This window comes from Lentinus tigrinus, assembly GCF_003813185.1.
Source record: "Lentinus tigrinus ALCF2SS1-7 unplaced genomic scaffold L226scaffold_19, whole genome shotgun sequence".
Lineage (NCBI taxonomy): Eukaryota > Fungi > Basidiomycota > Agaricomycetes > Polyporales > Polyporaceae > Lentinus > Lentinus tigrinus.
In genome coordinates this window covers 198,927-224,829 of record NW_027137928.1, presented here as the reverse complement: position 1 = coordinate 224,829, position 25,903 = coordinate 198,927, and the positions used below count along the sequence as shown (strand labels likewise).

The 25,903-nt window shown below is 58.2% G+C and overlaps 10 protein-coding genes across 10 annotated transcripts; 7 read left to right on the top strand and 3 right to left on the bottom strand.

Annotated features, from left to right (window-relative positions):
- Nucleotides 1-127: 127 nt before the first annotated feature.
- L226DRAFT_536615 (uncharacterized protein) lies at nt 128-7,190 on the top strand. Its single transcript, XM_067681151.1, has 9 exons — nt 128-418; nt 481-550; nt 747-1,145; nt 1,197-1,336; nt 1,387-2,337; nt 2,389-2,626; nt 2,677-5,481; nt 5,623-5,794; nt 6,266-7,190. Exons 2-9 carry the CDS (start codon nt 537-539, stop codon nt 6,761-6,763), a joined length of 5,217 nt encoding a protein of 1,738 aa, XP_067533684.1. The 5' UTR covers nt 128-418; nt 481-536; the 3' UTR covers nt 6,764-7,190.
- An 88-nt stretch (nt 7,191-7,278) lies between these two features.
- Nucleotides 7,279-10,395, top strand: L226DRAFT_112166 (uncharacterized protein). The gene is made up of 8 exons (XM_067672141.1): nt 7,279-7,372; nt 7,430-7,539; nt 7,610-7,741; nt 7,805-7,883; nt 7,938-8,702; nt 8,764-8,985; nt 9,056-9,433; nt 9,494-10,395. Exons 2-8 carry the CDS (start codon nt 7,457-7,459, stop codon nt 10,109-10,111), a joined length of 2,277 nt encoding a protein of 758 aa, XP_067533683.1. The 5' UTR covers nt 7,279-7,372; nt 7,430-7,456; the 3' UTR covers nt 10,112-10,395.
- Nucleotides 10,396-12,248: 1,853 nt separating this feature from the next.
- L226DRAFT_435711 (uncharacterized protein) lies at nt 12,249-14,120 on the top strand (the record flags this gene model as incomplete). The annotated part of the gene is made up of 6 exons (XM_067674752.1): nt 12,249-12,462; nt 12,519-12,665; nt 12,716-12,854; nt 12,937-13,007; nt 13,070-13,508; nt 13,574-14,120. Coding segments are annotated over 6 exons (1,557 nt in total), but the record flags the coding sequence as incomplete, so codon positions are not given.
- A 33-nt stretch (nt 14,121-14,153) lies between these two features.
- On the top strand, nt 14,154-14,981 carry L226DRAFT_433533 (uncharacterized protein; the record flags this gene model as incomplete). Its single annotated transcript, XM_067674731.1, has 1 exon — nt 14,154-14,981. A coding segment is annotated over one exon (828 nt), but the record flags the coding sequence as incomplete, so codon positions are not given.
- A 216-nt stretch (nt 14,982-15,197) lies between these two features.
- L226DRAFT_112104 (uncharacterized protein) lies at nt 15,198-16,878 on the bottom strand. The gene is made up of 4 exons (XM_067672140.1): nt 16,384-16,878; nt 15,526-16,300; nt 15,406-15,466; nt 15,198-15,343 (listed from the first exon to the last, which is right to left on the bottom strand). Exons 1-3 carry the CDS (start codon nt 16,438-16,440, stop codon nt 15,453-15,455), a joined length of 846 nt encoding a protein of 281 aa, XP_067533680.1. The 5' UTR covers nt 16,441-16,878; the 3' UTR covers nt 15,198-15,343; nt 15,406-15,452.
- Nucleotides 16,879-17,447: 569 nt separating this feature from the next.
- L226DRAFT_466008 (uncharacterized protein) lies at nt 17,448-20,164 on the bottom strand (the record flags this gene model as incomplete). The annotated part of the gene is made up of 3 exons (XM_067675957.1): nt 17,448-18,629; nt 18,681-19,143; nt 19,998-20,164. 3 exons carry the CDS (start codon nt 20,162-20,164, stop codon nt 17,448-17,450), a joined length of 1,812 nt encoding a protein of 603 aa, XP_067533679.1.
- A 442-nt stretch (nt 20,165-20,606) lies between these two features.
- On the top strand, nt 20,607-22,139 carry L226DRAFT_536611 (uncharacterized protein). Its single transcript, XM_067681150.1, has 4 exons — nt 20,607-21,015; nt 21,124-21,230; nt 21,331-21,565; nt 21,617-22,139. Exons 1-4 carry the CDS (start codon nt 20,807-20,809, stop codon nt 21,936-21,938), a joined length of 873 nt encoding a protein of 290 aa, XP_067533678.1. The 5' UTR covers nt 20,607-20,806; the 3' UTR covers nt 21,939-22,139.
- Nucleotides 22,140-22,651: 512 nt separating this feature from the next.
- L226DRAFT_112071 (uncharacterized protein) lies at nt 22,652-23,105 on the top strand. Its single transcript, XM_067672139.1, has one exon. It carries the CDS (start codon nt 22,797-22,799, stop codon nt 23,058-23,060), a length of 264 nt encoding a protein of 87 aa, XP_067533677.1. The 5' UTR covers nt 22,652-22,796; the 3' UTR covers nt 23,061-23,105.
- On the bottom strand, nt 22,669-24,484 carry L226DRAFT_536609 (FAD/NAD(P)-binding domain-containing protein). The gene has a single exon (XM_067681149.1). The coding sequence runs from the start codon at nt 24,376-24,378 to the stop codon at nt 23,152-23,154; it is 1,227 nt and encodes a 408-aa protein (XP_067533676.1). The 5' UTR covers nt 24,379-24,484; the 3' UTR covers nt 22,669-23,151.
- Nucleotides 24,485-25,000: 516 nt separating this feature from the next.
- L226DRAFT_112058 (uncharacterized protein) lies at nt 25,001-25,881 on the top strand. The gene is made up of 3 exons (XM_067672138.1): nt 25,001-25,131; nt 25,197-25,249; nt 25,461-25,881. Exons 1-3 carry the CDS (start codon nt 25,101-25,103, stop codon nt 25,734-25,736), a joined length of 360 nt encoding a protein of 119 aa, XP_067533675.1. The 5' UTR covers nt 25,001-25,100; the 3' UTR covers nt 25,737-25,881.
- The last annotated feature ends 22 nt before the right edge of the window (nt 25,882-25,903 follow it).

The following is a 25,903-nucleotide window of genomic DNA, read 5'->3' as shown; positions in this document are numbered from 1 at the left end:
TGTGACACTTACCCGCACTTATCGGGCTACTTAACGGCCATTATTAGTTTTGGATAGGTGCCTTCATTAACAAGTCCAGAAATGGAACGATGACGCTGATCACCGACCCGCCCGCCGCCGTCAGAGTCGCGTCGCACGTTGTACTCACCACCAACCCACATCGCCGACGTCGTCGCGCTCGTCCTCTACGGCGTCGAACACGTCTTTCTCATCGGTGTACCTCATCTTACTTGCGGCGACAACGTGTCGTTCTCCTTCACGTTCACGTGGACTCTACAACATCACGCCCGTACCACAATTAGCTGCCTTGTTCCTCCACGACACCCACCTCACCTCCGCAACGCTGAGCGGCCGACTTCAAGGAGCAAAGCAGGATCAGAGATAATAGGGAACACAAGCAAAGAACCACGCATAGGCTGTAAGTGTACTCACCGCGCTGCCTCTCGGAGCGAGAATGCTGAGCTCGGATGTGCCAATAAGTCGCCACGGAGTACCTTACGACGACATTTGACGACTACTTTACGCTTTAATACATTATGGATGGTGCAAGGTGCGCATACATCGTCGCAGAAGGCTGTCTATGTGTCTGATCCTTCCACCCCTTCTCGTCCCAACGCACTTCCGTTTCGACCCAATTCATTCCGATGGTGGCCGCTGTACTACTATTTATCTGCTTGATTTCAGGTACGCGGGTTTCTTCGATTGTTACTATAAGAAGGCTGGACTGACTTAGAGTGCATGTATAGACTACGGGATTCGTGGTACGCAGCACTCGATAATGCCCAAGCGCACTTCCGACAACTCCTCACTTCCCACTCATCCCCCGAATGGAAGCGCGTCCCGACATCCAACGATGTTGGTTCTCCCGTGAGCAAGGGCAAGGGTCGTGCCATGACTGTTCCCGAGCTCTCTGATGTCATCCTCCACCGCCGAGCAAACAAGTCAGGGGAGAATATCTACCGTGCTGTCATGGAGGTCCCTATAGGTGATGAACCCGTATCGCTGGGTGCGTGGAAATCCGTGCTCGTGACTCCGGAGTTGCGGAAGGAGTGGGATCCGGCTGTTGAAAGTGCGCAGTTGCTGGAGATGTTCGACCAAGCGACGCGGATCTCAAAGGTGAACTTCACACTTGGGTGGCCAGCAAAGTAAGTCCTTGATTCCATTTGTACGCCACTCGTCCACCCACACCATGCCAGTCCGCGCGACGCGGTGACGATCTCGCGTACCTTCAATGACGCCACAACCCTCATCGACATCTCTACCTCTTTACCGCGTTCCCCCGACGAACCAACGTATTTGCGACCGTCTCCTCCTTATGTTCGTTCCGATGTTGCATGTGAGTCGTTCTTCGTGTATGTTCATACTATTGATCCCAATATGTGTTAGTGTTTGCTTGGTGCATACAGTGCATATATCCGCAAGGCACGGAACAAGGCTCCCGAGCAAATGCATCGCGGCTACGCATCACCTGCTTCTGGCAGCACAACTTCAGGCTGGTTTGGAGCTTCACTTCCGCGACAAGCCTCGCCCAGCAGCTCAGCGCGATGACGGTGGGTCTGTACAAGACCGTCCAACAGCGGGGAGTCCGCGTTCCTCTCTTGACCGGCTACGGGAATGGAGTATCGATTGAGCGGATACGATTTGCAGTCGACAGGGAGGCGCTCACGGTGGACTACTCCATCGTCCCTGAAGACGACGAACATCAGCAATCGACAGAGCACAGTGTGGAGGAGTTGCACACTCTACGCGAGATACGGCGGCTTACTCGATCTGTGGAGTTCTCTCTACCTTCTGCCCACGGCTGGGACGTACAGCTTTCAACGAAGGGATCATCAGAGGTCGCTCAACTTCCTTGGACGGCGCACGCCACTCGCGCCGCGGCATCCTCACCAAGTTCCGACAGCACTCCCGAAGAACAACCGAAGTTCACGTTGTCTGTCAAACATGCGTCGTTGCCTAACGACCACTCCGTGCTCAAGGTGCGGGTTGTCATTGAACGATCTGGCCCATCTAGCGGTATGCGGCTGAACGGCATACCCCAACCGATCGAAGAGCTGGAGCCTCGAAACCCCGCATCTTTCTTCATCTCTCAGTCGATGTTCCAGGACGCCTCTAGTGTCGCTGAACAAAGCCTGCATACTCAGTCTTCGGTTGCTACCTCCACCACTGCTGCGACGAGCACTTCCAGGGCGTCGACAGTAGGAGACCGGCCGCAGATTGTGCGCATGCAAACAGAACGGTCGGCCGCAGCTGAAAAGTCCATCCTCTCGCGTGTCAAGCGCAATTACATCTACTTTTCCTCGCTGCTGCAGGAGCCGGAGGCCAAATGGAAACAGAGTAAGTGACCATCGTCCCGACTCACTTCTGATCCTGACAAAGCTGCTTTAGCGGTCGAGGCACGTGGGGTGTCGGTGTCGCAGCTCGACTCTATCGACCCCACTTTGGTCGTATATCGTGCTGAGGCGACTTTCGTGGGCATCGGCCTGTGGGATCTATACGCCGCTATCACGACTCCGGGGGCTCGAGCGTACTGGGACAAACAGTACGACGACGCAGTGCTTCTTGACGATGTGAACGAGTTGACCGAACTCTGGCATCTGAAGACCAAGCCCGCATGGCCCGTCAAGTGAGTCTCACTCTTCCGCCCTCGCAGATATCCTGCTGACGATGAGGCAGTGGGCGAGACATGGTTGTGCTGAAGACAGTCTACAAGTCTCCCACAACTGTGCATGTGTTCGCCTTCTCCGCGGACGACCCAAATCTGTTCCCGCAGATCCCACCTGTCGACCCCAACATCATCCGTACACAGGTCGACCTGCAGGGTTGGGCGATTGAAGCCTTATCGCCGAACACCACGCTTGTCACGCTTCTAGAGCAGTCTGACCCCAAGGGTTGGTCGAACAAGGCGTCTATACCCCAGCAGATGATCACAGCTGTCGCCGGGATTGGAGAGTTTGCTATCAAGTGCGGAGGACCTCCTATCGTCACCCGACTGGAGAGCGCCAAGGCGAACCAGCTTCGGTACGACCACGAGCGCGGGAGCTTCCGCGTCGAGTACGAGGGTTGCGCAAAGAGGAGGACGGCGAGCGAGAGCACTGCAACGCCCATGCCGATGATCGAGTGCGAGATTCGCTGCGACCTCGACACATGGGCCACATCTCTAGATATCGTCGTCGATCCGCCACCACAGACAATCGCGGCGCTTCGGCGCCACCGGTTTTCCGCGGGAGGTGGAGGGCTATGGCTCACCGTCACCCACGATGCTGTCTTCTCAGACCAAGAACGTCTGCAGGCGATTGTACGTCGAGGTCCGGTGAGCGCGCCCAAGGATAAGGGCCTCGTGATGGTCAACGGCGTCAAAGTCGATGTCGACGTCGAGGAGATGCCGGAGCGGGAGGCGAAGAATCTGATGAAGCAGAAACGCGTCAAACCTACGCGTGTTCCGCTCGACCAGCCGCCTGTCCTTGGAGTCATCCGTAGGCGCAAAGCTGAGTGGGATGCAGACAAGGAGAACGATTCGGCCGAGGACAGCAATGGCAAGTCGTCAAATCCTCCTTCACCATCTACAACGACTTTCTCCACCACCGCACCCTCCTTCGCCACGTCCTTTTCCAAGTTCTTCACGTACGCAGTAGAGCAGGCGACGACTACCACGCAACAAGCGGTCGCAGCCATCTCACCTGCTATGGCTGCGGGTGAAGACGCTATCTTGTCATCTTCGAAGCTTCCCATCCACTACGCCCTGGATGCCCTCGCGTTCGTGCAAGATCTCCATGCGCAGCCGAAAGGGGATGGTTGGATTGCAGTCAACGAGAAGGACGTCCCGGTCCATCGCAAGGTGTTCCCCGAGATCTCGAGCGCCATTCCGGTTCACAAGGGCGAGAAGGTCGTCGAAGGCGTTGCTGCGGAAGAAATTGCCTCCGTGCTAACCAGCTATGACTGCCGGAAGCAGTGGGACACGCGCTTCGACTCTGTCGCCATGCTAGAAGCCTACGGTGCAGACGCTCATACTGCCTTCGTGACCATGAAGGGAGGTTTCCCCTTCCGTGACCGTGGATTCTACTTGGCGTCCCTCATCGCGCGTGGTATGGCACCAGCACCGACATCTCGACGGGATACGGTGGATGTCGACCAACTGACGAGCGAGAGCCACGCTCGCTCGGCAATCTTCTGTGTCTCGGCGTCTTTCTCCCCGGATTCGGTCAGTCAGTTCGCGGCGAGCAAGTACAACCCCTATTCCCTCCCCGTTGGCCGTGTGTTCCTTGACGCATGGATCCTCGAGACGCTTGACCCATATTCAGCAGAGAACTACGCGATCCCGTCCACCCGATGCACGCGCGTTGTCGCGGTGGATTATGCAGGTTCCATTCCCGCCGCTGTCAACTCAATTATCAACGGCATGCTCCCGAAGTCGATCCTCGCTGTCGAAAGCTACCTCAAAAGCTTGTCTCCGTCTCCGCTGATGCGGTTGCCGGCAGCAGGCTTCGTCCTCGCGCCGTCCCCAGAGGACAAGCTCAGGGCACAGTCGCAGTACTCGTGGACGCTCCGTCGCCGCGATCCGAGTCGCACATTCCTAACGGCTACGTTCAATCCCACAAGCCGGGTATACGCAAGTCTTATGATTCTCAACGGATCCAGCTGCTTCCCTTCTCCCGCTCCCAAAGACGACCGGACGCCAAGACCGAGCCGGATCATCACTCCCAACGATGCTTCCCCCGCTACAGAGAATACCGCCTCGTCATCACCAGGTGAACAAGGACAAGGACAAGGCAACCGGAGTCTTGAGCCCAGCGCGTCTGAAAGTCGAATTCGGGCCGCACGCTCGCGCTCCCCGCGTCCGCGCTCATCGACGATGTTCACGCCTCGCGGTGAGGTACGGCTTCCGGTGGATCTGTTGGTTTCGGAGCTCATTGTGGATTCGAAACTCTATCCGAGCGGCTACGACGTCCGGGTGCGGTCTCGAGTGCAGAAGAGCAAGAAGAGTCGACTCGTCCTTCCAGCTTCGTCATCGACATCGACATCATCGGGTTCGGGCTCGGGCTCGGGGAGCGAGAGCGAGGCGGCTCCGAGTGATGGGGAAGACGATGGGGAGGTAGTGCTCCCGGTTGCGTGTGCGGCGTATACGCTACCTCCGTCCCCGCTGCACTCAGCGGGGCTCAACGCCGACCGGCCCCCACGGCACTTGATCCGCTTCTCCCTCCCGACCGCGCAGTACCAGATGACGACGATCGTGGACCCGCTGACCGGCGAGACGAGGAGCGCACCGCCCAAACCGCAGTGGCTGCTGGATCTGGAAGAAGGGCGGGCCATTATCGATGTTCGGGTCCGCCCAGCAACGGGCAACGGCGCAGCACAGAAAGGGATGACGGTGGCGGTGAACGGGGCAGCCGTGGCTGTGATGAGCGAGAAGGAGAGCCTGACGGCGCTAGGGCGGGAGGAGCTGCTGGAGACGCGGGCGGCAAAGATGGACATCCTCGCACGGTGAGTGCATGTTTTCCATGATTCAAGCGTATATTGCATGCGGGCCGCGGTCAATCTCCGCGGTGGGCGTGTGGGTGTGGACTGTGACGCTGACCATTTTTTTCCTCATTTGCGCGGCATTCACTCCTTGTGGAACGCTAGGTCGGTCTCCGCGGAAGAGCCTGTGCCTGCGGAACTGCAGGCGCCGCTGGCCGTGGCCCAGCACCTTCTGGAAGCCCCGACGAGTGCGCCCGAGCCTTCTGGTGCGCCGGAGGTGGAGGCGAAGGAGAACGGGGTCGCGCCTGCAGACATCAAGGAGGTTGCTACCGAGAACGTGAGTTACGTTAGTTTTGTGTGAGCGCCGGCAGCGGGTGGCCTTCGGGGCTCGTTCTGGGGTCGAGTCCACCTCGCGGGTTCTGGCCTGGCCTGCGCATGCCCCTGTTGCCACCTGCAGTCGTGCCATGTGGGAACGATGGTGGCTGGTCGTCCACTCCCGCTGGAGAATGTGGTGGCAGCTTGCACTGGTGGTCTCCCCGGGAGTGTTGGTGATGGTCTGTTCCGCGAATTCTCGGACCAGATATCATCCCGTGTGGTCGGATTCTTCGAGGCAGCGTATCCTGCGTTGCTTCGAAGAAGTCGGTCATCGTACAACTTGGATGCATATGATGCCATTGCGACTGCTGGGCTTGCCATGCCTATCTGCTCGCGCTGCGGGCGCCAGCTGTCAGCGTAGATTTCGGTAGCTGACACGGTAGACGCGCTTCGGTGCAATGAACGGACGCTGACAAGTTGTATTGCGTTTTAGCAGGCGACACCGGTGCCGTCGTCGACGGAAAACCACGCACCCGAGAGTGCAGCGAGTGGGCTGATGCGAATACTGAACGAGTACACGCACCACCCGTTCCTCAGGTTCAGCCCTTCGAGACGGTCGAGCGCGCTCTTCACGGCGACAAGCTCGAGTCCAGAAGGCTCGGAGTCGTCTGCGGTGCCCGGAGCGGTCGACGGTGCAGCGAACAGAGGGCCGGGATCTGGAGGGCTGCTGACGCGGGCTCAAGTGAGGAAGGGGGCTGCTCGGACGGGGTCGTACCCGCTGTCGACGGTGGTCATTGTGGCGCTAATCGCGTTCCTGGTGGGCTCGCTGCTTCGGTCGCTGCTCTCGCCGGCGGACTTTATCTACGTGGTGACGGACAAGCAGGAGATCTCGAACGCGGACACGGGCTGGCGGGAGCTGAAGCGGCTGCTGGAGGTCAAGTATGTGATTGGCGGGTGGGACTTCCAGATTGCTGTGGTGCGGCGGCACTAGCTCGCGATCGCCCTACTGGGGTGTGCGCAGCGTGAGCTCGCGAGCTGGGAGCGGGCGATGCAGCTTTGTGAGCTCGGGAATGATGCTGAGTGGCGAGAGTGCGTTGCCGAATTGCTGTGTAATTGCTTTGTCCTTTTGTCTTTGTGATGGCTATAGGATACGATACGATACTGGTACTAGCGTGTAATGTTGTACTCGTGTAGGCGTATAATTGTTTTGCGGCTGGTGCTGGCTGAAAGGACGCGTGTCTGGGACAGAGGCAGAGAGGCAGAGGGGCCGCGAAATGCCGGCCGTGTGACCCGCCCGATTCCCATCGGGCAGACGTCGCGTGTAGGGCTGAGCCTGTCCTCGCCCTGCTCTTCCTCTCCCGCTTCCCTTCTCAGCCGATACCATCCATCGTCCACGTCCCCCGCCCCCCGCCCCCCCGACCCGACGATCTCCTCGCTGTCCACCCACCCGCCCTCGACGTCCCACACAGCGCCCACTCCCCCGCCCTCAGCACCGCCCCATCCCCTACACCCGACCCTAATCGCCCCCGCGCCCCGGGCCACACTCTCCCACACCTCGCCCCTCGTCTATCCGTTCTGCTGTCTATCGCTGCTGCGCGAGGTGCGTACACGTCGCTCTACGTCCGCCGCCCCCTCTTAACACAAAACGCCACCTCAGCCTCGATAGTTCCCAGACGCCCCTGCCATGGCCACCGATGGCACCACGGCTACCGCGGCCAACACCCCGCCCCACGCCGACCCTCCAATCCAGTGGGATGGAGACCGAATGTCCGTATCCGCGCCCGTGCGTTCTGCTCATGCGACCGTACTCACTGCCCCCCTCGTTCTTGTCCGATAGGTTCAACATCTACATATACGACTACTGCCTCAAGCGCGGCTTCCACAAGACAGCCCAGGAGCTCATGGTCGAGGCACAAATACCGCCCCAGTCGCAACCACCGATAAATGCGAAGCAGGGTCTGCTCTTCGAGTGAGTGTTTGTCAGGCGTTCATCCCCGCCCTCTCTCTTAGCCCGCCCGGGCCTTCCTCGTAGATGGTGGAGTGTCTTCTGGGTTCTCTTCACCGCGAAGAGTAATGGACATGGTCCGGAGGAGGCGATATTGTACACACAGGTGCGTACCACCCCGTCGATCGCTCGTTTGGCCCCCGTACAAGCTGTTCCTCAGCACCAAGCGGCGCTACAGAATGCAGCCCAGAAGCAGCAGAGAAATGCCGCCCAGCCGGGTCAGCAGCCACAAGCACGCTTCCCCAATGGTGTCCGACCACCCGGCCAACCAGGTCCGCAACCCAACGGCGTCGGCCCACCTGTCCCTCCCCCCGGCGGACCTCTTTCCAATGGCACCCCCAACGCTGTCCCCTTCCCCGGTAACATGGCACAGGCAAACGGTGTTCCCGGCTCATCTGCAGGCCCTCCAGCAGGAGTCGCCCCTCCGCAGGGTCAGAACATGCAGCAAGGCCTCCCTGGCCAGCGTCCTGTCGCTCCGCAGCAACGAGGTCCGAATGGGGTGCCCTTCCAGTCTCCGACTATGGCCCACTCCCCGCCAAACGCGCCGAACGCTCCCGGCACGTCTCAACAAATGGGCGGTCTCGGTCCCGTTGGGGCCAATCCACCGCTCACGCAGATGAACCGAGGTAACATGCTCCCCCCGAACGGACCTCAGGGTCCGATGGGCTCGACGCAGCAGACCCCTCAACCTGCATATCAACAACTCGTCGGTCGATCACCGAGCAATCCAGGATCGCCGGCTCAGAACAACCTCATGCATCCGAGCCCATCCATGTCGCACCGTCAGCCACCCGGGATGGCACCGCATTCGCACGAGATGGTCCTGCAAGACTTGAACCGCATACCCCCACCTACGTTGCAGAAGCTCAAGCAGGAGCTGAACATGCCTGACAAGGATGTATCGGCCATGACCCCTGAGGAGAAGGTTTGTCTGTTGTTCGTGTCTTGATCTGCAAGCGTAAGCGATATTGATGATGCACGTCTAGCAACAATTGGTCAATAGGTTCCGCCTGACCATGAAGCCGCCTAACGTGCCTGGTCCCAGCAATATGCAAGGTGGTCAGCCAGGACCCCCTATGCAGCCTCCGTCCGGCCTCCGCAACTCGCAGATGCCGCAGCATGGGCAACCGCCTCTCCAGCCTCCTCATCCTGGCCAGAGCCAACAACAGCGCGGTGCCAAGCGCAACAGCACGTCGCCTGGGCAGGAGGTAAGAACAAAACAAAAGATTGATATCAATTGGTAAATCGGCATCTTGACTGACGCACCGCTTCGACTAGCCCGAACAATTGCCGACGAGAAATGAATCGTCTCCTCCGGATCGAAAGCGTGTCCGCAGATCCCCCGCAAACAGCGAACAGCAAATGCAGCAGCAGCAACAACAACAGCAGCAGCAGCAGCAACAGCCCCCAATGACACCAATGTACGCTCCACAACCTCCGCAGCCACAGCATGGAGGACCGCCCATGCAGTCTCAGATGGGACCGAACGGTATGATGCGAGGGCCGATGCAAATGCAACCCTTCCCTGGGCAGCCGATGCCAGGCATGAACAACGCAATGCTCGGGCACGGGTTGGGCACCCCGCAGATGAGCCCCATGAACCCACCGATGGCGCCGGGCATGATGGGTGCGCCCGCGCAAGGCGGGATCCACCAGGTACGTATAAGTCTGGGCCTCGCTGGAGACAGAACCTTGTCCGACGCACGTCCTCCCCAGTACCGACAGGCCATGCAGACCATCCACAAGCCGCCGCACTTGCAGCAGATGCTCCCCGCTGGTGTTCCCTCTCCGTCTGCATCCGATGTACAGGGTGGTGGGATGCCTGGCGGACATCCACCTGGACCTGGGAACCGGCAGCCCCAGGGCAAGCCAATGTCGGGCATGATGCCGCCGCCGTCCCCGGCGATGTCTGCAAAGACCCCGGGTGGGCCTACAAAGCAGGAAGATGGCGGACCACCGCCAAACGGCCGCGTCGACGCCTCTCCACAACACGCCGCAGCAGGCATTGGCGGGCAGGGACCAGGTCAGCCTGGAGGACCCGGTGGCCCAGGTGGATCCGGGCCTACAGGTGTGTCAACACCCGCACCGCCCACTCCCACTGCGTCGACGATGACCGCGCCCTCGCCATCAGCGATCCTAAATGCGTCCACGCCTAACATGTCGAACCACCCGCCGCCACCGCCTCCGCCCGCACCAACGGATCTCGACCCGAACTCGTTCGGAATCGATTTCTCTGCGAGCCTGGACTTTGACCCCACCTTGTTCAACGGGGACTCGAGTCTGAACTTTGAGCGCGACTTCGCCGCGTGGTTTGACCCGGAGAACGCAACGTGAGCGCCAGCACGGTGGGGTGCGAAGGTGTAAGCGCTGGCGTTGTGGCGTTCCCAATCGGGTGTTGTGGGCCGTGGCATGAGTGGGTGGATGGACATGGTCGTGTCCTCCTTCGTTCTTTCGCCTGCACGATGTGTTGCTCTGCTTGGATCTGGAACCCGGAAGGACTATTGCCCGTTGCTCGATGCTTGTGCGGATATATTCAGATTCCCCCATACTGCTTCATGCATGCGTCGGACACCGCTGTGCCCTGTGCGCGCGTAATTTTCTCCCTACGTTATGCTCTTCTTTCCCCCCGGCTCTTCTCTGCTCCCCCTTCTCTCTCGTCCGTCGCGTGCGCCTGTCCTCTTCCCGTTGCTCCGCTCCGACTCAGACTTTCTTCTGCCTCCGCCGGGTCGCGCGCTGGCGTAGCCCTGGATGATCGTATTTATATCAAAACATCGTCAAAAGGCCCCGCAGCGCGCCGACTTGGCTGCGCCCATCCAGCCACCCTTGCCCTTACCCTCGCCCTCCTTCATCCTTCCGACGCCATTGCCCGATCGTTGACTCACCATCCTCGTTCCCACCAACCATGTTTAGTCGGCGCCGTTCACCGGTCTCGGTTTGCGTAAACATAGTAGTAGTGTGCTACTCCCTCACCCCTCCCTCCGAACCCGATTCCCAACCCGCCATCCAGCTGCCGTCGAGCCGTTGTTACCCCCCTGCCCCGTATGATACGCGCGCCTTGTCGTCGAGCCCCGCCTGCCTACTACCTACTTCTACGTACATACTTGATTGCTCGCTCGCCCGCACGAGCGATTGTGTTAGTTCTAGTGTCGGTCGTCGTCGACCGTGCCCATTTTTTGTTTGTCTGTTGCATTCTTACGTCACGTCCTCTTACCCCGTCCCCCGTCCCCCGTCCCCCGTCTGACGACTACGTGCTCTTTTGTCTCGACCGTTGCCCCCCGTCCCAGTCCTCCGTTGTTTCCGTTGTCTCCGTTGTCTCATAGCTAGCCTGCCTGCCTGCCTGCCTGCCTGTGTGCTCCTCTGTATAGTGTTGCCGCTTTAGTTCTAGTTAGTCCTCGAGTCTTATTGGTAGCTCTTCTCCATCTCTGTCTCTGGCCTTGCGTGTGCGTGTGAGGGAGGTACTAGCGTACCACTGGGTGTATTCATTCGCGCTTGAGTGTGCTCGCTAGCGTATGGGTGTCGAATCGAACTCTCACAGGAAACCCGTCATCGTTTGCCTATTCAGGAAATGATCATGAAATGGTAAGTGAAATGTTAAGATCTATCATTCGCCGAAAGGCTGATGAATCTCCGGCTACTGCACCTCTCTAGGGTAAGAAAAGGTTGCAAGAATATTTTCTAAGGCTGAAAAGGTTCAAACGTATGGTTTAGCAAAGTATCTGGAAGTTTGATTCTTTCCTCCAAATTACTTACCATTTCTCGCGTGCGGAAAGGATACGTTCTTTGCAGTGTCTGCGGTTGGGGACGCGCGTCTGATGAGGAGGCACGTGCACACGCACGATGACTAAGCATGCTGAGCCTCCTCCCAACTTCCAATGCTTGCAAACCACCATACGCATCCGATGTCCTCAGATCTAAAGCGAACCCTCTCGGGCCACTCAGGAGACGGTTCCACAAAGAAGTTGCGCTCCGATGAGCATGATGACCCAACGGGCAGAGCGGCTTTGCCGAAAGACCCACACACCTCGCCGCAATCGAACACCGAGGGTGACAAGCATCCGTTCGGGTTGACATCGGAAACCTATGAGGCCTGCTTGGCCACAGTCGAGAGCAGCTTTGGTCACTGGCCGCCAAAAGTCGCCTTGATGACCATGTTGGCGATCATCTCCGATCTCCAAGCAGGGGTTTGTGCCCCTCCCGAAGAGGCCGAGGCTCTTCTCAAATCTGACCCCGAGCTGAAGGGATATTTGGAACGGCGAGATTTTCGGAGTGCCTTAAAGTCGCGTAAGTACTAGCGTAACGTTTTCACCACCATCGGTGATCTGACAGTATGTGGTCGGTTAGGTACCATCTTTCGCACCACCCCCGAATCTTCTCCGAAACTACCGTCGGTGTGGCCAGGTAAATTGAGCCCCAGTGAAGAAGCAGGTCAGTGACAACCTTTGTGAGGCTTATATACGCTCACATACCGATTCCAGTGGTCACGGCTTCTTGGAAACAGCCGTACGTAGGAAACTCCGATGTGCTTGAAAGCGTGCTTGAAGGCTACATGACCAAGCCGGGAGGCGTTGAGCGATACGCTCGCTATGCTTCAATCACTCAGTCCTCGGGCACTGGGAAGTCGCGCATGGTCGACGAGCTCGCTAAGAAAGTATTCTGCATCTCGATGAACCTTGGCAGCAAGAATGGTATGCCATGCATCCTCCTTGTTCATTGCGACACTGACTGAAGCATCTCCGAACAGCTTACCCGCCCCCCGATGTGGCAGTTCAAGCATGGTTTCAATCTTTGAAAGTGCACAGAATTGACGAGTGGGATCGACGCGTCCAGGTCTTCATCTACGTGTTGTTTCAGACTGCACTGAAACATGCGCAGACGATCAACTCCGACAGTATGTTCTTCTTGTCTGTAAACCCTATTCTTAACTCACCATCGCTGCAGAGACCAAGAATCCGTCGCAAATCGCGAGCGAGTTCCGTAGTAAGATGAGCGAAGGCATGGTCTACGGTCGGCATGGCACGTACCGGCAGAAGTTCTACGACGAAGTGTGCACGAATGCGAACAAGGTAGTGTTCTACTCGTGAGCTTTCATCTCGTACTGTACCTGACTTCATGCAGCTCTTGGCAACGTCCCATCAATTCCACAGCACCGAGAATGATAGCGCTCAGTATGGCCTTCATGACAAAACACAGTGTAGTCAATCTCCTATTGTGAATATCCAGGATGAAACTGGTTAGTCGCACGTTTCATGTTGTGGTATTCTTACTGAAGTGCAGAGATGCGTTGTCACTCAGGAGACGTTTCAAATGTGAAGGACGCGGCGAAAGCGTTGACCGACTATCTCAAGTCTGCGCTTCCTCCCAAAACCGTGGACAAACACTCCAAACCACTTGTCATTGTGTGCTTTGATGAGGCACAGCTGCTCACGGATTCCTCTTTCTTCAGGGAAGTCACGCCGTTCCCCGTAGTGCGACGTGTTCTCCGCATCTTCAGGGTACTGCCTATCTTCGCCCTCTTCCTTTCGACAGTGGCCCAACTTGAGCAATTCCCTCCGCCTCCACCATTTGACAGCTCAGCGCGGGTCGTGAGGACGGTGTTACGTCCGTTCGAGCCCATAGTGTGGACGCCACTCGATGTCTTTGCGCAGCGTTTCACGAAGACCAAGGCAGGCAAGGCATGGACGTTGGCAGAAGTTGCCTCCACGCATCACATCGTCCACTTGGGCCGTCCATTGTTAGATTATTTTCCTTCCCTTTTTTTCTCCTTCTTTCTTATCGATCCCTCACTCCTACCTTTAGGTTTCCCGCCATGTACGACGCCGCAGGAGACGACGAGAGACTCAAGAACAACGTCCTTCGGCTCGCTGGGAATAAACTTCTCTATGACCATAATCCTACGCCTGCATCGATGTCAAAGCAACAAGCACTGGCATGCATCGCTGTCCGGATCCCGATTAACTTCAGCGCAGTCCAGTTGTCGCAACCTAGAAACGAAGAGGACGTCGCCGCCGTGGAGCGCACTTTGGTAGCTAACCACATGCGCCTGCTCCTGTACGCTGGCGCTGGATTCTCACCCATCATCACCGCATCCGCTTCAGAGCCGTTTCTTGCCGAGGCTGCGTACCTTGCGATGGTCCAACTTAGGTGGTCGGACGGGCGAGCCAAGGAACCGGCTGACCGTGCGGGGCTGGAGCCGTTCACCGTATTTTCCCACTACCTCCGCGAATCTCTCCTTGACCTTGGCCCGAGGGGAGAGATTGCGACTGCCTTGTTGCTGTTGTACGCGCGCGACTGCGCGACCACGTTCCCTCTTCTCAACACCGAGCTCCCACCTGGAGCCGGTTCGTTCGCCCAGGCCAATTCTGAGAGTCACAAGGACGACGGTGCCTCTCAGCGGCGCATCGTCACTGTCAAGCAGTTCCTGGTGGCGCTTCTCGGACAGACCAACTTCGATTTGTGCGCTGGTAGCCTTCCCCGTGCAGTTCAGAATGTCGACCACTCTCAAACGACGCTAGTCAAAGCCTTTGAGGGCGCGTTCATCTACTTCAACCACTTCATCAAGGCTCAAAGCTACGATGTGGTGAACCAGGAGTATCTCCTCCTCGCCATCTCGCGCGGTGCAGCTATCATCTGCGCCGACGGCAATGTCGGCATCGATATCGTCGTCCCTGTCCTGTTTGGCACCGAGTTGAAGAAGGACAAGGTGACAGCGATCCTGATCCAGTCGCAGAATAGCCGGCACTACAAGGCGAAGATCCAATACCCGGTCTTCATGAACATGAACCCGTACAGATGCGGCTTGTTCGACCGCGACGTCAAGGAATCGCCGCCGGTTCTGCGCATGGTCTTTGCGCTTGCGTCTCCAACGCCTGCTGTCAGTTCGCCCGTAGTGGCCGACTCGGAACAACGGTCGCCGCGCACGCAGCAGCAGACCGCCAAGTTTACGGCGTACGAGATCTGGTGCGCGGGGGCGTCACACGAGACATTCGCGGTGGTCCAGAAGGACGAGGACGCTGCCTTTGCGGCGCTGCTCAAGATGATGCGGGATGGACGTGACGTGTTGGCGCAGCAGCACTACAGCGAGGGGATACGGCGCGTCCTGCGGCAGATGCAGCCACTTGTTTCGACGCACCCGGACAACATATCCCTATTCGCGGAGATCGCGCCAAACATGGAGGAGATCCCGCTTGCGGACGATGCCGAGGAACTTGATGGTACCATCGAGGAGTAACTTGCAGGTAACATAGTCATCGTTCGGCGGTGGACGGGCACCACCACAGCTGTAGGTCATCGCATGCGCCATGTCAGACGCACCGTCATCCAGGAGCATCATTGAATGGCGCCGGAACGCGTCCGATCGAGGTCAAAGTCAGTGCAGTCATCGTCGTCGCCGCTGCTTTGACGGTTGCGGCCGCACTGGGAGCAAATGAGTATCACATAGGGCCCAATCCAAATACAGAATGTAATGATACTTGATGACGACAAGTATCTCGTAGACTTGGTATACAAGTACGGCTAGACATGTGTTCGCAAAGAGAGAAGTCTTCGGTTGCAAAGACAGACGCAGCACTGTGAAACACGCCAATCACGTAAGTAGGCAAGAGAAGTCGAGACGCAGTGAGATACCGTACAAGTGACTTTTCTTCCTGTGCGTCTGATGCTCACAAGGCGATAGATCTCAGTCCCAGCGACCTGAGAACAAAGCTTGAATACATCAAATCAGACGTTGGTATTGGCCAGCGTGCACGCACCAACTACCAGTTGGCCCCGCTTCACAGCGCGCCACTTCACCTTCTGCTCCTTCACTCCAAGGAACTTCTTCACGGCTTCGACGTCCTCCGGGTCGAGTGGCGCATGGATAGCCTCCTTCGAGCTGTTATCCTTCAAGACGAACAGCCACACCAACGTCCCCGGACGCCGGATCAAGAGCACATTGCGCTCGAGACGAGGGATATTGGGGAAGGTGCAGTACGTCCGATAGGTCATGCGATACGCCGCGGACAGTCTTCTGTCGACAATCTCCTTACGATAGCGTTCTGGGGACAGCTGCGCATGGGTGTTCGGCCCATGGAGCAGGTCGTAGACGGCTTCTCCCCACCGGTTCAGACATTCCTCGTCGAGCTCGATGGCCTTCACACGGTCGAATACCTTTCCCTGACGGACAAAGTTGGTGATGTCGGGTTCATCTTCCCCCTCGGATTCCGACGACGAGGGCGACGGCGACGACTCTGACTCGGATTCTTTTGCCTCGGGTTCGACGGCATGGTCAATCGCCTTGATATAGGTGGCAGATGGGCTAGCAGCATCAGACTGGAGGTTGGAGGCAGATGAAGGAGACATTGATATTGTGAATGGACACAGCAGGACGAGTCGGCGGCGGCGGCGGCGGCGGTGATGGTGGTGGCGGAACAGGACGTGAAGCGGACGATGGCGCATCATGATCTGGATCCAGGGGAAGCCGGCATGGCTTCGCGCGTGTCGTTGATTACGATCCTCAACCGGCACGCCCACGTTGCACCTGTTTAGCTGGCCAAGTTGAAGTAATGTGCAGATATCGTATCGTATTAGTAGGCCGGCGCAGACGACATGAAGATCTCGAAAACGCTCGCCTTTGTGACGTATCGCTGCTCTCTTGAGTAGTTTACACAACCCCGGGCCATTGGCATCGGTATCAAGTCGACCGTCACGGCCGCCCACCCACCAAGGTCCAAGAAGACACAAACCACACCGCAAAATACACATGTAACACAACCTCACGTGCACCGAGAAATTGTTACGATTACTGACAATGAGACAACTAGTAGCAGTAGCAGTAGCAGTAGCAGTAGCCAGACACGGTTCAACGTTCACCGTTCATGATTCGATCAGGGGATCAGGGGATCGGCTCAAAACCAAAATGGTCATAAACAGAAAAACAGAAACAAGTGAACACATCTAAACATCTAAACATTGCAACCCCAGGTATCGACGAGTTTGAAGCGGCTCGTTACCCAGTGACGCCGGCCGCCGGCCGCCAGCCGGCGAACAACAAACAGCAACAACAACATTAGGAGCAGAGCAGGAGCAGGTTAAAAGTTAAATGTTCAAAACATGCGTGCGCCGCCCGCAGGGAACGTGAAGGGAAGGGCAAGGTGCAGGGCGGACCACCGAACGAGCGAACGCCTAGATGGAAGGGGAGATAGGAGGGAGATACAGAGCTAGGTATGTGTATGCGTATGTGGGGGATGGTGGAGTGCAAGGGTAGGGTAGGGTAGTCGCATCGCAGCGACGTACCCAATCGAATACTTGATCTCGTCAAGAGCCGAGCCCGTCAACGTCAACGCAGGGGGTGGGGTAGGGGGAGAGTCGAGCACAACAACGACTTGAGCACGAACACGAACACGAGGCCGTCCCCCAAGGAGAGGAGGAGCCAGAGCCAGAGTCAGAGCCAGAGCAGAACAAGAACAAGAACAGGCAGGCAGCGCGCGAGGTGCATGCTCGTGTGCCCAGAGAACCCAGTTCTGCCCCGCCGCCGCATAATTATGTATGCCAAGCACAAAAACGCTACAGAACAACCGGATTGTCGGAGAGAAGGACAGAAAGAACGAAGGACGTAGAGGTAGAGGTAGAGAGATCGGGGGAGATGCTACAGCGCGCCGGGGCGCGGGAGGGGTGGTGGTACAGTTCTGCAGGTTTAGATGCCGCCGTAGGCGTCCTCCTCGTCGTATAGCGTGTACACCGTGTCGGGGCGCTTCGCCGCGGGGGCGGCCGCGGGCATACGGGACACGGGCGCGGACGCGGACTCGGCGACGGTGACGGGGGACGGCGCTCGGTTCTGGTTCTGGTTCTCAGGGAAGTGCGCGCTGGGCGGCGGCGACGGGATCGCGAACGACGTCGAGAACGGCGAGGGCGTCGCGTGCACCGACGACGGCGCGACGGGGAAGTCGAGCGTAACGGGCGAGAACGGACGCTGCTCGATCTGGATGTCGGGCAGCGTGGGCGGGATCGACGTGATGCGCTCGCGCTCCTTGGCGGCGAACGACGGCGCCGGGGCCTGGAGGATCGAGTCCGCCGAGTCCCGCTTCGGGATGTGCTGGCTCTGCTCCGAGACCATGTTCGGGTCCGCGAAGGGCGACTCGGGGAACGAGTTCTCGCGCGGCGTCGGCTGGACGGTGAGCCGCTGGCCCTCGTCGAAGCTGATCTGCGGCTGGAGCTCGAGCGGCTCGACTGCTCTTGCCACCGGTGCAGGCATCGTGACTTCCTGGCCATGTTCGACCTCCTCAGCGACAGCGCTGAGAGGGAGTGGCTCAGGAGGGGTGGTGTTAAGACGGCGCGAGATCTCGGCGTACTGCTGGGCCTGGAAGGGGGTCACGCTCGACCGGCTCATATCGACGTACTGCGCGTCGCCAGCTGGGTCAGGCAGAGGCTTGTTTGAGGAAGCCGACGTGTGACGCGACAGAATAGCCGTGGATGCGACGGACGGGTGACGAGAGATCGGGTTGCCCTGGGCGTCGTACGCAGAGTCGTAGGCAGGGACCGACGTGACGGGAGACGCCATCGGAGACTCGCTGTACTGCGAGAAGAATGGGTTCGCGGAGTTCACCGTCGTCGGCGTCATGATCTGACCGGGCCCAAAGGTGTTGTACGAGTTGTATCCGTAGGGGTGTCCTGGCATCGGAGGCGCGTTGTACGAGAGCGGGGCGTTGGCCAGCTTGTGCTCAATCATCGTCGGCGGACGGGCACCGCCACGGCTGTAGGTCATCGCACGCGCCATGCCAGACGCACCGTCATCCGGGAGCATCATCGACTGGCGCCGGAACGCGTCGGGGTCGAAGTCAGCGCCGTCATCATCGCCGCTGCTTTGACGGTTGCGGCGCTGGGAGCATATGAGTATCGCATACAATCACGAGCAGAGTGCAGAGCCTACCACGAAGTAGATAATCGCAAAGACAATACCAGCGACCGCAATGACCGCTGCGACGATACCACCGACAACCGCGCCAGTGCTGACTCCAGAGCTGGGTGTGGTCGAGCTGGTGGGACTGGCCGCGAGCGACGTCGCGCTCTGAGACTGAGACGGGGTGGAGGTGACCGTCACCCTAACCTCAGTGGTGGCGTCTTGCAGCGGGGTCCGAGCAACTGACACAGACGTTGAGGTGCTCGTAGTACTCGGAGTGGTCGTGGTAGGCGGAGGAGTCGTGGATGTGGTCGTCGGCGTAATCGAGGACGAGGTCGTGATCACCGAGGTGGAAGTGGTGGGGGCCGCCGACGTCGTGGTGGGGAGCACGACACCCGGGATGGAGATAGAGAGAACGGAGCTGGAGGTCGTGATCGTGTTCGTGTCGCCAGGAAGGACGGGATTGCCTATAAGTTCGGTAAGCAAGGAGTGTCTTACAAAACCATGCACAAGATAGGTGGGGATACACGATCCACATGTATGTCTCTTCACAACTACCAGCATTGCGGACGCCTCAGCAGCGCCATCTCAAGACGAGGTATGGATAATCGGTGAAATTCGCTATTCGGACGCGCCACTCATCCTATCCGCCTTGGTCATTCGCGCATCGTATGACTCTGTGCGATGCATATGCAAATGTCCAACGTCAAGAGTCTGACAAGGACGAAGATTCGGAACCTGCGTCAGACACTGCTGATAATCACCGTCGGACGAAGACGCCCGAAGGCCGGGCAACATCCTGAGCGAACCCCAACCCGCACTATATGCGGACGTAATCGACGCAATCTCGCATCCGGGGTGAGGCTGAGGCTGAGGTGCCCGCTTGGGACGCTAGTTGGTGCATGTATGTGCCTTTCAAGCTCGCCTCGGTATCGAGTGAAGCTTCAAAATGGACCACGAACACGGGCGTGCTTTATAGAACCTCCCGGGATGCACTAGCCAACTGGATGTGGATGCACAATGGCCACAGTGCGTACGCTGTCATGCCAGTAAATCTAAGGCAGCGGGGACACATCCGCCGGGCAGACACCCAGTTATCTGCTTGATTAGATGCGAAGACGCGTCGCAAATCGAACCGGGTTGCCCCTGCTCGCAATCTCGTCACATCCTCGCGTAGTGCATCTCCAGTCTGCCGTGGCAAGTGGGAGAAAGCATTGCGATAATGCGCCAGGCAAACCTAGTTTCATCTTGGTGCGATAGTTCAGTCCAGGCAGCGCGCATTCACAATCTCTGACGTATCCCTATGCCGTACTACGTCCGCACCCGACGTCGACAAGAAGATTGAACTCACTCGTGGTAGGTTGCGCGGGCGCACTAGTGGTGGTGTCGGTGGCCGTATCCCAGTGCGTGAAGATGGCGGTGGGGGTGTAGACCCGCTTGTTGTTGACGCGCTTGAGGCCGCCAGTGAGGCGGCGGTGGAGACCGCGCTTGTCGAGCGAGAGATCGTCGAGCATTTTCTGGGATTACGAGAGAGCGAGAGAAAATGAGCGTGGTGGAAAGAGAGTGAACGTCCCGGCGGGGACTGCGCGCAGCCTCGAGAGGTCTGGAGGACGAGAGATGAGACGAGGGATGCGGAGCCTGGGGATGGCTGGAGGGCGGAGGAAGAGAGAGAGAGACAAGCGAGACCGACGACGACGTTGCCAACGCCCGACGGCCTGAGCACGTTGTCCGTCACGTCGACACCCCGGATCTGTCATTTCTCCGCTGCCGAATCAATTCCATCCCCAAATTAGAACTTAACCCCTGGATTAACACGGGCTAAGGGTCTTATCCAATTTCGTCCTCTCTCAGGCACATCTACGGGCGCTGAAAGCACTCGTCTTGCGCTCGACCGCCACCAACAAAATCATCCTTGCCTCGAGCTCTATGTCTTCGCCGCAGCCTACGGGCGCGGTAGACCCGGAGTGGCCATACACGGTCGGAAGGTGCGTTCTAACCGCACACGCGATGGACCAAGACTATAAACGGCGTCAAGCATGCGCGTACGTGAATGTACAGAACTCACGTTGCCATGGCGGATAGACGCACCTGTCCTCCGCCCCCTCCATCATCCGCAACTCTTCACCCCGCCCCGGGATTCATGACTGCACGCCAGCATGTCCAGGCCTCTCCTGCGGCACGCCGCCGTGCCCAGGCTGCTGCTTTTTGTGCGACCGCTCCTCGTACTCCTCGTTCTCTTGCCTGGGCTTGCTCGCGCAGTCGTCAACATCACCCTCGAGGACACCGCGTCTCAGATCATCTACAGCCCGCCCGCGTGCGGATTGACGCTATCTTCGGCTGGTACCGAGTCCTGCAATAGTTCATGGTACGTCCTCCCACTACCTGGCCCTTAGTCTGCCGTCACACTGCACCCATTCTCGCCCTGGCTCCTGCATTCAAATCACATCTCATGCCTTGCACCTCCGGACCACAGGCTGATCGTCACGTCTGCGAACGCGTCCGATGGCACGCTTACTACCACCTCGGGACCAAACAATTCGAGCGGTGGCTTCATCCCCCAGCTCTTCCTCTCCGTCAGAGGTGCGTCAATCTGACATCGGTAGATCTATGATCTATGTCCGTTCGGAGGAAGAAGTCCCGTGAGTTGACAATGATGGTCGTGTGCCCGTTCTGCAACTAGCACTCGCGCTGAATATCAAGACATCCCTCGAGTCCAATGCGACCGTGAACATCTCCGTGTCCACCTCGAACCCGGTCGTCTCCGTCTCCGCCCGGGTCAACACCTCCATCCAGCCGATTTCCATCATCGGTCTCGCGGAGGACAGACTCACGACCCTCGCCCTGACGTTCGACCAGTCCAACGTCTCGACCGTGCTCGACATCGACTCCATCACCCTCACTGTATCAGACAACAAGTGAGCATCCCGGCCCGTCTGCACTCTTCACACACTCACACGGCTCCCCAGCACAGCACCGTTCGTAGCACCCTCATTACCCTCATCGTCGACCCTCGCCACAGTGACCCCGTCCGTCGTTATACCCACGCCCTCCTCCCCTGCCGAGCACGGCCAGTCCAGCGGGGACATCGCCGCAGAAGTCCTCGGGGCACTACTCGGCGCGGTCCTCCTCGCCGCAGGTGCCTTCCTCGCAATCCTGTTCGTTCGGAAACGCAAGCGGCGAGTGCAGACCGCGCAGTCGGCCCTCCCGCCACCTGTCGCGATGACGGAGCAGCCTCCGAGACGGACGCGTAGGCCACGGAGGGCAAGGACACAGGATGCGGCTCGTTGATCTCTGCTCTATTTCGCTCTCGCCCTTCGCTTTCGTCAGTCCCGTTTGGATAATGGGGTCACCGCTCGCCGCTCGTTTTTCGTCCTGACTGCTTTGTTCGCTCTCGTGCAGTCCGATTGATGTACTAGTACTTCCGGGCACATAGTCACTCGTATCGTAGGCACAACGTAATCGGGGTAATACGAATTGTTTAGAAGCGCACTCGTGGTCACGCAGGACCTCAATCCGATTTTCACCATGTCACCAATGTGGCGAGGCGGTGGCTGTCCAGAACTGATGGATTCTGCCTTACGAGTACGCAGCTTGTGTACAGTATAATTAGGCCTTGGAGGGCCTGCTCTATGTAGAGTACTTCTCTTGGGAGCGGTTTCAGAACGACCGATGCGATCATCTTGCGCGTCGTCCAACACAGATCAGCAGTAGAGTATAATGGTATAATGCATTGCGACGATCACCGTGCCGCTCCCAAACGCGCAGAGTACCCAAGCTGTGCTACAGCGCCAACAAGTTCCATGGTCCTCCTCTAACCACTTTGAACTTGAACCCCTTCTTCCGGGCGCATACTTCCTCTTCTCTCGCATACCGTTGGAAGTTGGCGTCCAATGCGGGTTGAATCCTGGCGACTTATAAGTTATAATGCTCAACAGCCCCGGATGCAAGTGCGCTGAATTCAAACCCACTGGCAAGTTCAACGTCGAGTGTAGGAGATCGCAGGCGCAGTGACGATCGCAGTCCGAATTACATTACATTACTACATAATTGGCTACAGCCTGCAGAGCGTAACCTGCGCAGGCCCCTTCCCTTGTCCCAGAGTCCAGATTGCACCACTCTCACAAACACCGTCCGGAGTCCGACGACATGGGCCGCGAGTCGCGACCGTCGACGGACATTGCAGCCGTCGACCACTTGCTTAACCACGTTGCTCGACTAGCAGCACCGCCGCCGTGCAATACGCTGCAGCCGGGGATCTGCATGGGAATGTCTGCCGTACTATACATGGACGTGAACTGCGTCCGCCTTGGGCCAGAAGATATGAATATGAGATATAGCTTACCGGTTTACCTACCTGCCTACCTTGTTGACCTACCTATAATCCTACTCACCTTACCAGTACCTACTTAGTGCTACTGAACGACTCTGCTTACCTGCTACTGCCTACCAAAATGCTCGTACCGATGACTCCAGACTTACCCTGCCTGCCTCAACTCAGCGCTCAACCCTCACGCTCCTCCATCTCGCCGAAGGCAGCGAAGCGGTCAATGGCCGTCTGCGGGGCGCCGGGGTTGACGAACGCGTCGAGGTTCGTCTTGCTCATGTCCGCAACGCGCGCCGCCCTCTCGCACATCTCCACCTCGAACTCCTTCACGATGACCTCCAGTGCCACACGGTCACCCGCCTTCCCCTCAGCGAAGAGCTTCGCAAGTGCAAGACCCAGCTCGAGCGCGTCCTGCATAGCGAGGTTCGCCCCGGCGCCAGAGAAGGGACTCATCTGGTGTGCGGCGTCCCCGAGGATAGTGACTCCGAGGACGTGCTCCCACTTGTGGCCGACAGGGAGCATGTAGAGCGGGCGGGGGTAGATTGCCGCGTCGTCGCAGAACTCGATTAGCTTGAGCATCCACGGCGCCCAGCCCTCGAACTTCTCGAGGAGAACCTTGCGCGCGTCGGCGGGAGAGGAAGGAACGGTCCACTCGGCGGGGCCGCGGAAGAATACGTACGTGCGGATGCGGCCATCGCCGTTGACCTGGCTCCCGAGCATCTTCGCGTCTTGGAGCGCGAACATAGTTCCTTGGCCGATCGCGTCGACGACGTCTTTGAGCTCAGGGGAGGAGGCGACGGCAGGGGCGAGTGATATCTCGACGCCGTTCACCCCAGAGTAGAAGGGCGTGACAGGAGAGACGAGCGGGCGGATGCGCGAGTTGGCGCCGTCAGCGCCGACGAGGAAGTCGCACACCGTCTTGAAGCCGTTCGCGAACGTGAGCTCGTGTTTGCCGTCCTCAAGGGGCACGGCAGAAGTGAGAGCGTGATCCCACTTGATTGCGTTGGCGGGGCAGGCGTCGAGGAGGATCTGGCGGAGAATGGTGCGGTCGATCTCGGGACGAATGTGCTCCGGCTTCTGCTGGGGTCCGCTTTCATCGAGGCCGTGGTGGAGGTGGAGCTTGCCGGATGCGTCGTACATCTTCATCTCCTCGCCCTCGGGGCGGGAGTGCTTCATGAACGCGTCCTGGAGGCCGTTCTCGCGGAGAGCGCGCTGGCCGCTCGTCCAGCCGAGGTCGAGCACGCCTCCGAGGTGGGCGCGGGCGGCGACGCTGGCATCGCGCTCGTAGAGCGTGGCGGGGACACCGCGATGGGCGAGAGTGAGGAGAAGGGTGAGGCCGCCGAGACCACCGCCGATGATGGCGATGCGGGGAGTAGTCGTGGTGGTGATAGCTTGGGAAGACATGTCTGTCGAGATCGTGGATAATGGATGATGTGTGTGCGGGAGACGATGGAACGAAGTCTGTAACTCACCTGGAAAGTGCGTTGGGCTCCAGCGAAGGGCAGTATGCCTTCTTTATACTGCTATGCGTTTTGTAGTGAGATGCCGGCCGGACACGCGTCGTGGCGTAACCTGCCCGCCGTTTGCACAGTCTCGGAGCCGTGATGGGACCGCGTGGGTGTTTGTCTTTGACCAGAAAGTTCTGCGACCCAAGCTTCAGAGTCACGACATTCGTTCATACTATTCAGTGAACATATCGTGGCCACCTTGTCGCGGAGTCATGTACGTTGGACTCGATCTTGGTCACACAGCTCGAGCCTCGTCTCTGGCTCGACCAGCATTTGTCTGGCCAGTGCCTCGGGCTGGACTCCTGCACTGGTGAGCTTGTACCACTCTTGACCTCTGCAAAGATTGTTGACTCACAGAATGAAGAGGACTTGGAGAAACGTGGAATGAGGTCAAGTACTGAGCGGCGTTATTTGGCCTCGCTCTCCGCCGGATATAGTAACCTAGCCGCTGTGACAGCGCCACTGGCCTCGGGGCCGTCCGAGCGTCAGTCTGACTCGTTTGGACGCCATTTTGGCTTCTCAGAGTCATATGCTTGAATACGACCTCAGTTGGCTTACGAAGTCATTTCAACCCCCGACGACATCAGATGGACAACCGCTCAACAAAACTTAGTGCCCATGACAGCGACCAGCCACGATGAGGTCAAAGGTGAGTAATGCGTCGCTATCATGGACTCAATCCAACTTCGTGTCATAACTTCAATGGATGTTCAGCGCAAATGTCATCGCTAGCATTAGTGCTCTTGACTATAGCTACTGTTCAGCCGGTAAGTCAGGTCCTACCTGCATATAACCTGACATCATCCGACCAGTCAGTGAATTTCCGAAAATTCAATGGCAACTTGAATCTCCGTCTGCTTGAGTATAACGGACTGATCGTGTTGTACGTTTTCCTCTCAGCCCTTCAGCAGCCTTCGTTGCGACCGATATCAACTCCTTGCTATCTCCGATCGGTCAATGACTCAAAGCGCTCTACAGGCGAATCAACGGCCAAGACCCACATATGAATGCATTGACGATGCTTGTATGACCACCTGCGGTTTGTCTGTACGGCATACACCCTGGTTTATCGGGCGGTCGGGCGGCGAAGCACACTCCCGGAAGCTTCGAAAACCAGAACGCAGCAGTGCGATTCTCAAGCACCGGTCCGTGTCCGCTCGCGAAGCTCGCCACAATAAGGTGAGAGTTTATCGTGTCATCCTCTATTGCGCGAACGCGTCGCTCGTTTGTCAGAAGGTGGTGCTTCGCAGGTAACAGTCATCGGCCGACAACGGCCTTCCCCCGCGGTTTAGTCGCATCAGTTCTCACAGACATGTATGTCGCATAATAAACGTTTGGGTCTACTTGGATTCTGTTCCCGCATCCCGCCCGAGGGGTCATAGTGCAGCACGTCATGCGCTGGAGTTTCTCACTATAACAGC

Excerpts from the sequence above, each read along its gene's own strand:
- L226DRAFT_112104 (XM_067672140.1), bottom strand. The coding sequence starts at position 16,440 with ATGCCAATGGCCCGGGGTTGTGTAAACTACTCAAGAGAGCAGCGATAC. Across the intron at positions 16,301-16,383 it reads AGCAGCGATACGTCACAAAG|CTAAACAGGTGCAACGTGGG; the intron begins GCGAGCGTTTTC and ends CAACTTGGCCAG.
- L226DRAFT_536611 (XM_067681150.1), top strand. The coding sequence starts at position 20,807 with ATGTCCAGGCCTCTCCTGCGGCACGCCGCCGTGCCCAGGCTGCTGCTT. Across the intron at positions 21,231-21,330 it reads GCTCTTCCTCTCCGTCAGAG|CACTCGCGCTGAATATCAAG; the intron begins GTGCGTCAATCT and ends TTCTGCAACTAG. Across the intron at positions 21,566-21,616 it reads CTCACTGTATCAGACAACAA|CACAGCACCGTTCGTAGCAC; the intron begins GTGAGCATCCCG and ends ACGGCTCCCCAG.
- L226DRAFT_536615 (XM_067681151.1), top strand. Across the intron at positions 1,146-1,196 it reads ACACTTGGGTGGCCAGCAAA|TCCGCGCGACGCGGTGACGA; the intron begins GTAAGTCCTTGA and ends ACACCATGCCAG. Across the intron at positions 5,795-6,265 it reads AGGAGGTTGCTACCGAGAAC|CAGGCGACACCGGTGCCGTC; the intron begins GTGAGTTACGTT and ends ATTGCGTTTTAG.
- L226DRAFT_112166 (XM_067672141.1), top strand. The coding sequence starts at position 7,457 with ATGGCCACCGATGGCACCACGGCTACCGCGGCCAACACCCCGCCCCAC. Across the intron at positions 7,540-7,609 it reads CAGTGGGATGGAGACCGAAT|GTTCAACATCTACATATACG; the intron begins GTCCGTATCCGC and ends CTTGTCCGATAG. Across the intron at positions 9,434-9,493 it reads CGCAAGGCGGGATCCACCAG|TACCGACAGGCCATGCAGAC; the intron begins GTACGTATAAGT and ends CGTCCTCCCCAG.
- L226DRAFT_112071 (XM_067672139.1), top strand. The coding sequence starts at position 22,797 with ATGGGCCGCGAGTCGCGACCGTCGACGGACATTGCAGCCGTCGACCAC.
- L226DRAFT_112058 (XM_067672138.1), top strand. The coding sequence starts at position 25,101 with ATGACAGCGACCAGCCACGATGAGGTCAAAG. Across the intron at positions 25,132-25,196 it reads CAGCCACGATGAGGTCAAAG|CGCAAATGTCATCGCTAGCA; the intron begins GTGAGTAATGCG and ends ATGGATGTTCAG. Across the intron at positions 25,250-25,460 it reads CTATAGCTACTGTTCAGCCG|GCGAATCAACGGCCAAGACC; the intron begins GTAAGTCAGGTC and ends AGCGCTCTACAG.
- L226DRAFT_536609 (XM_067681149.1), bottom strand. The coding sequence starts at position 24,378 with ATGTCTTCCCAAGCTATCACCACCACGACTACTCCCCGCATCGCCATC.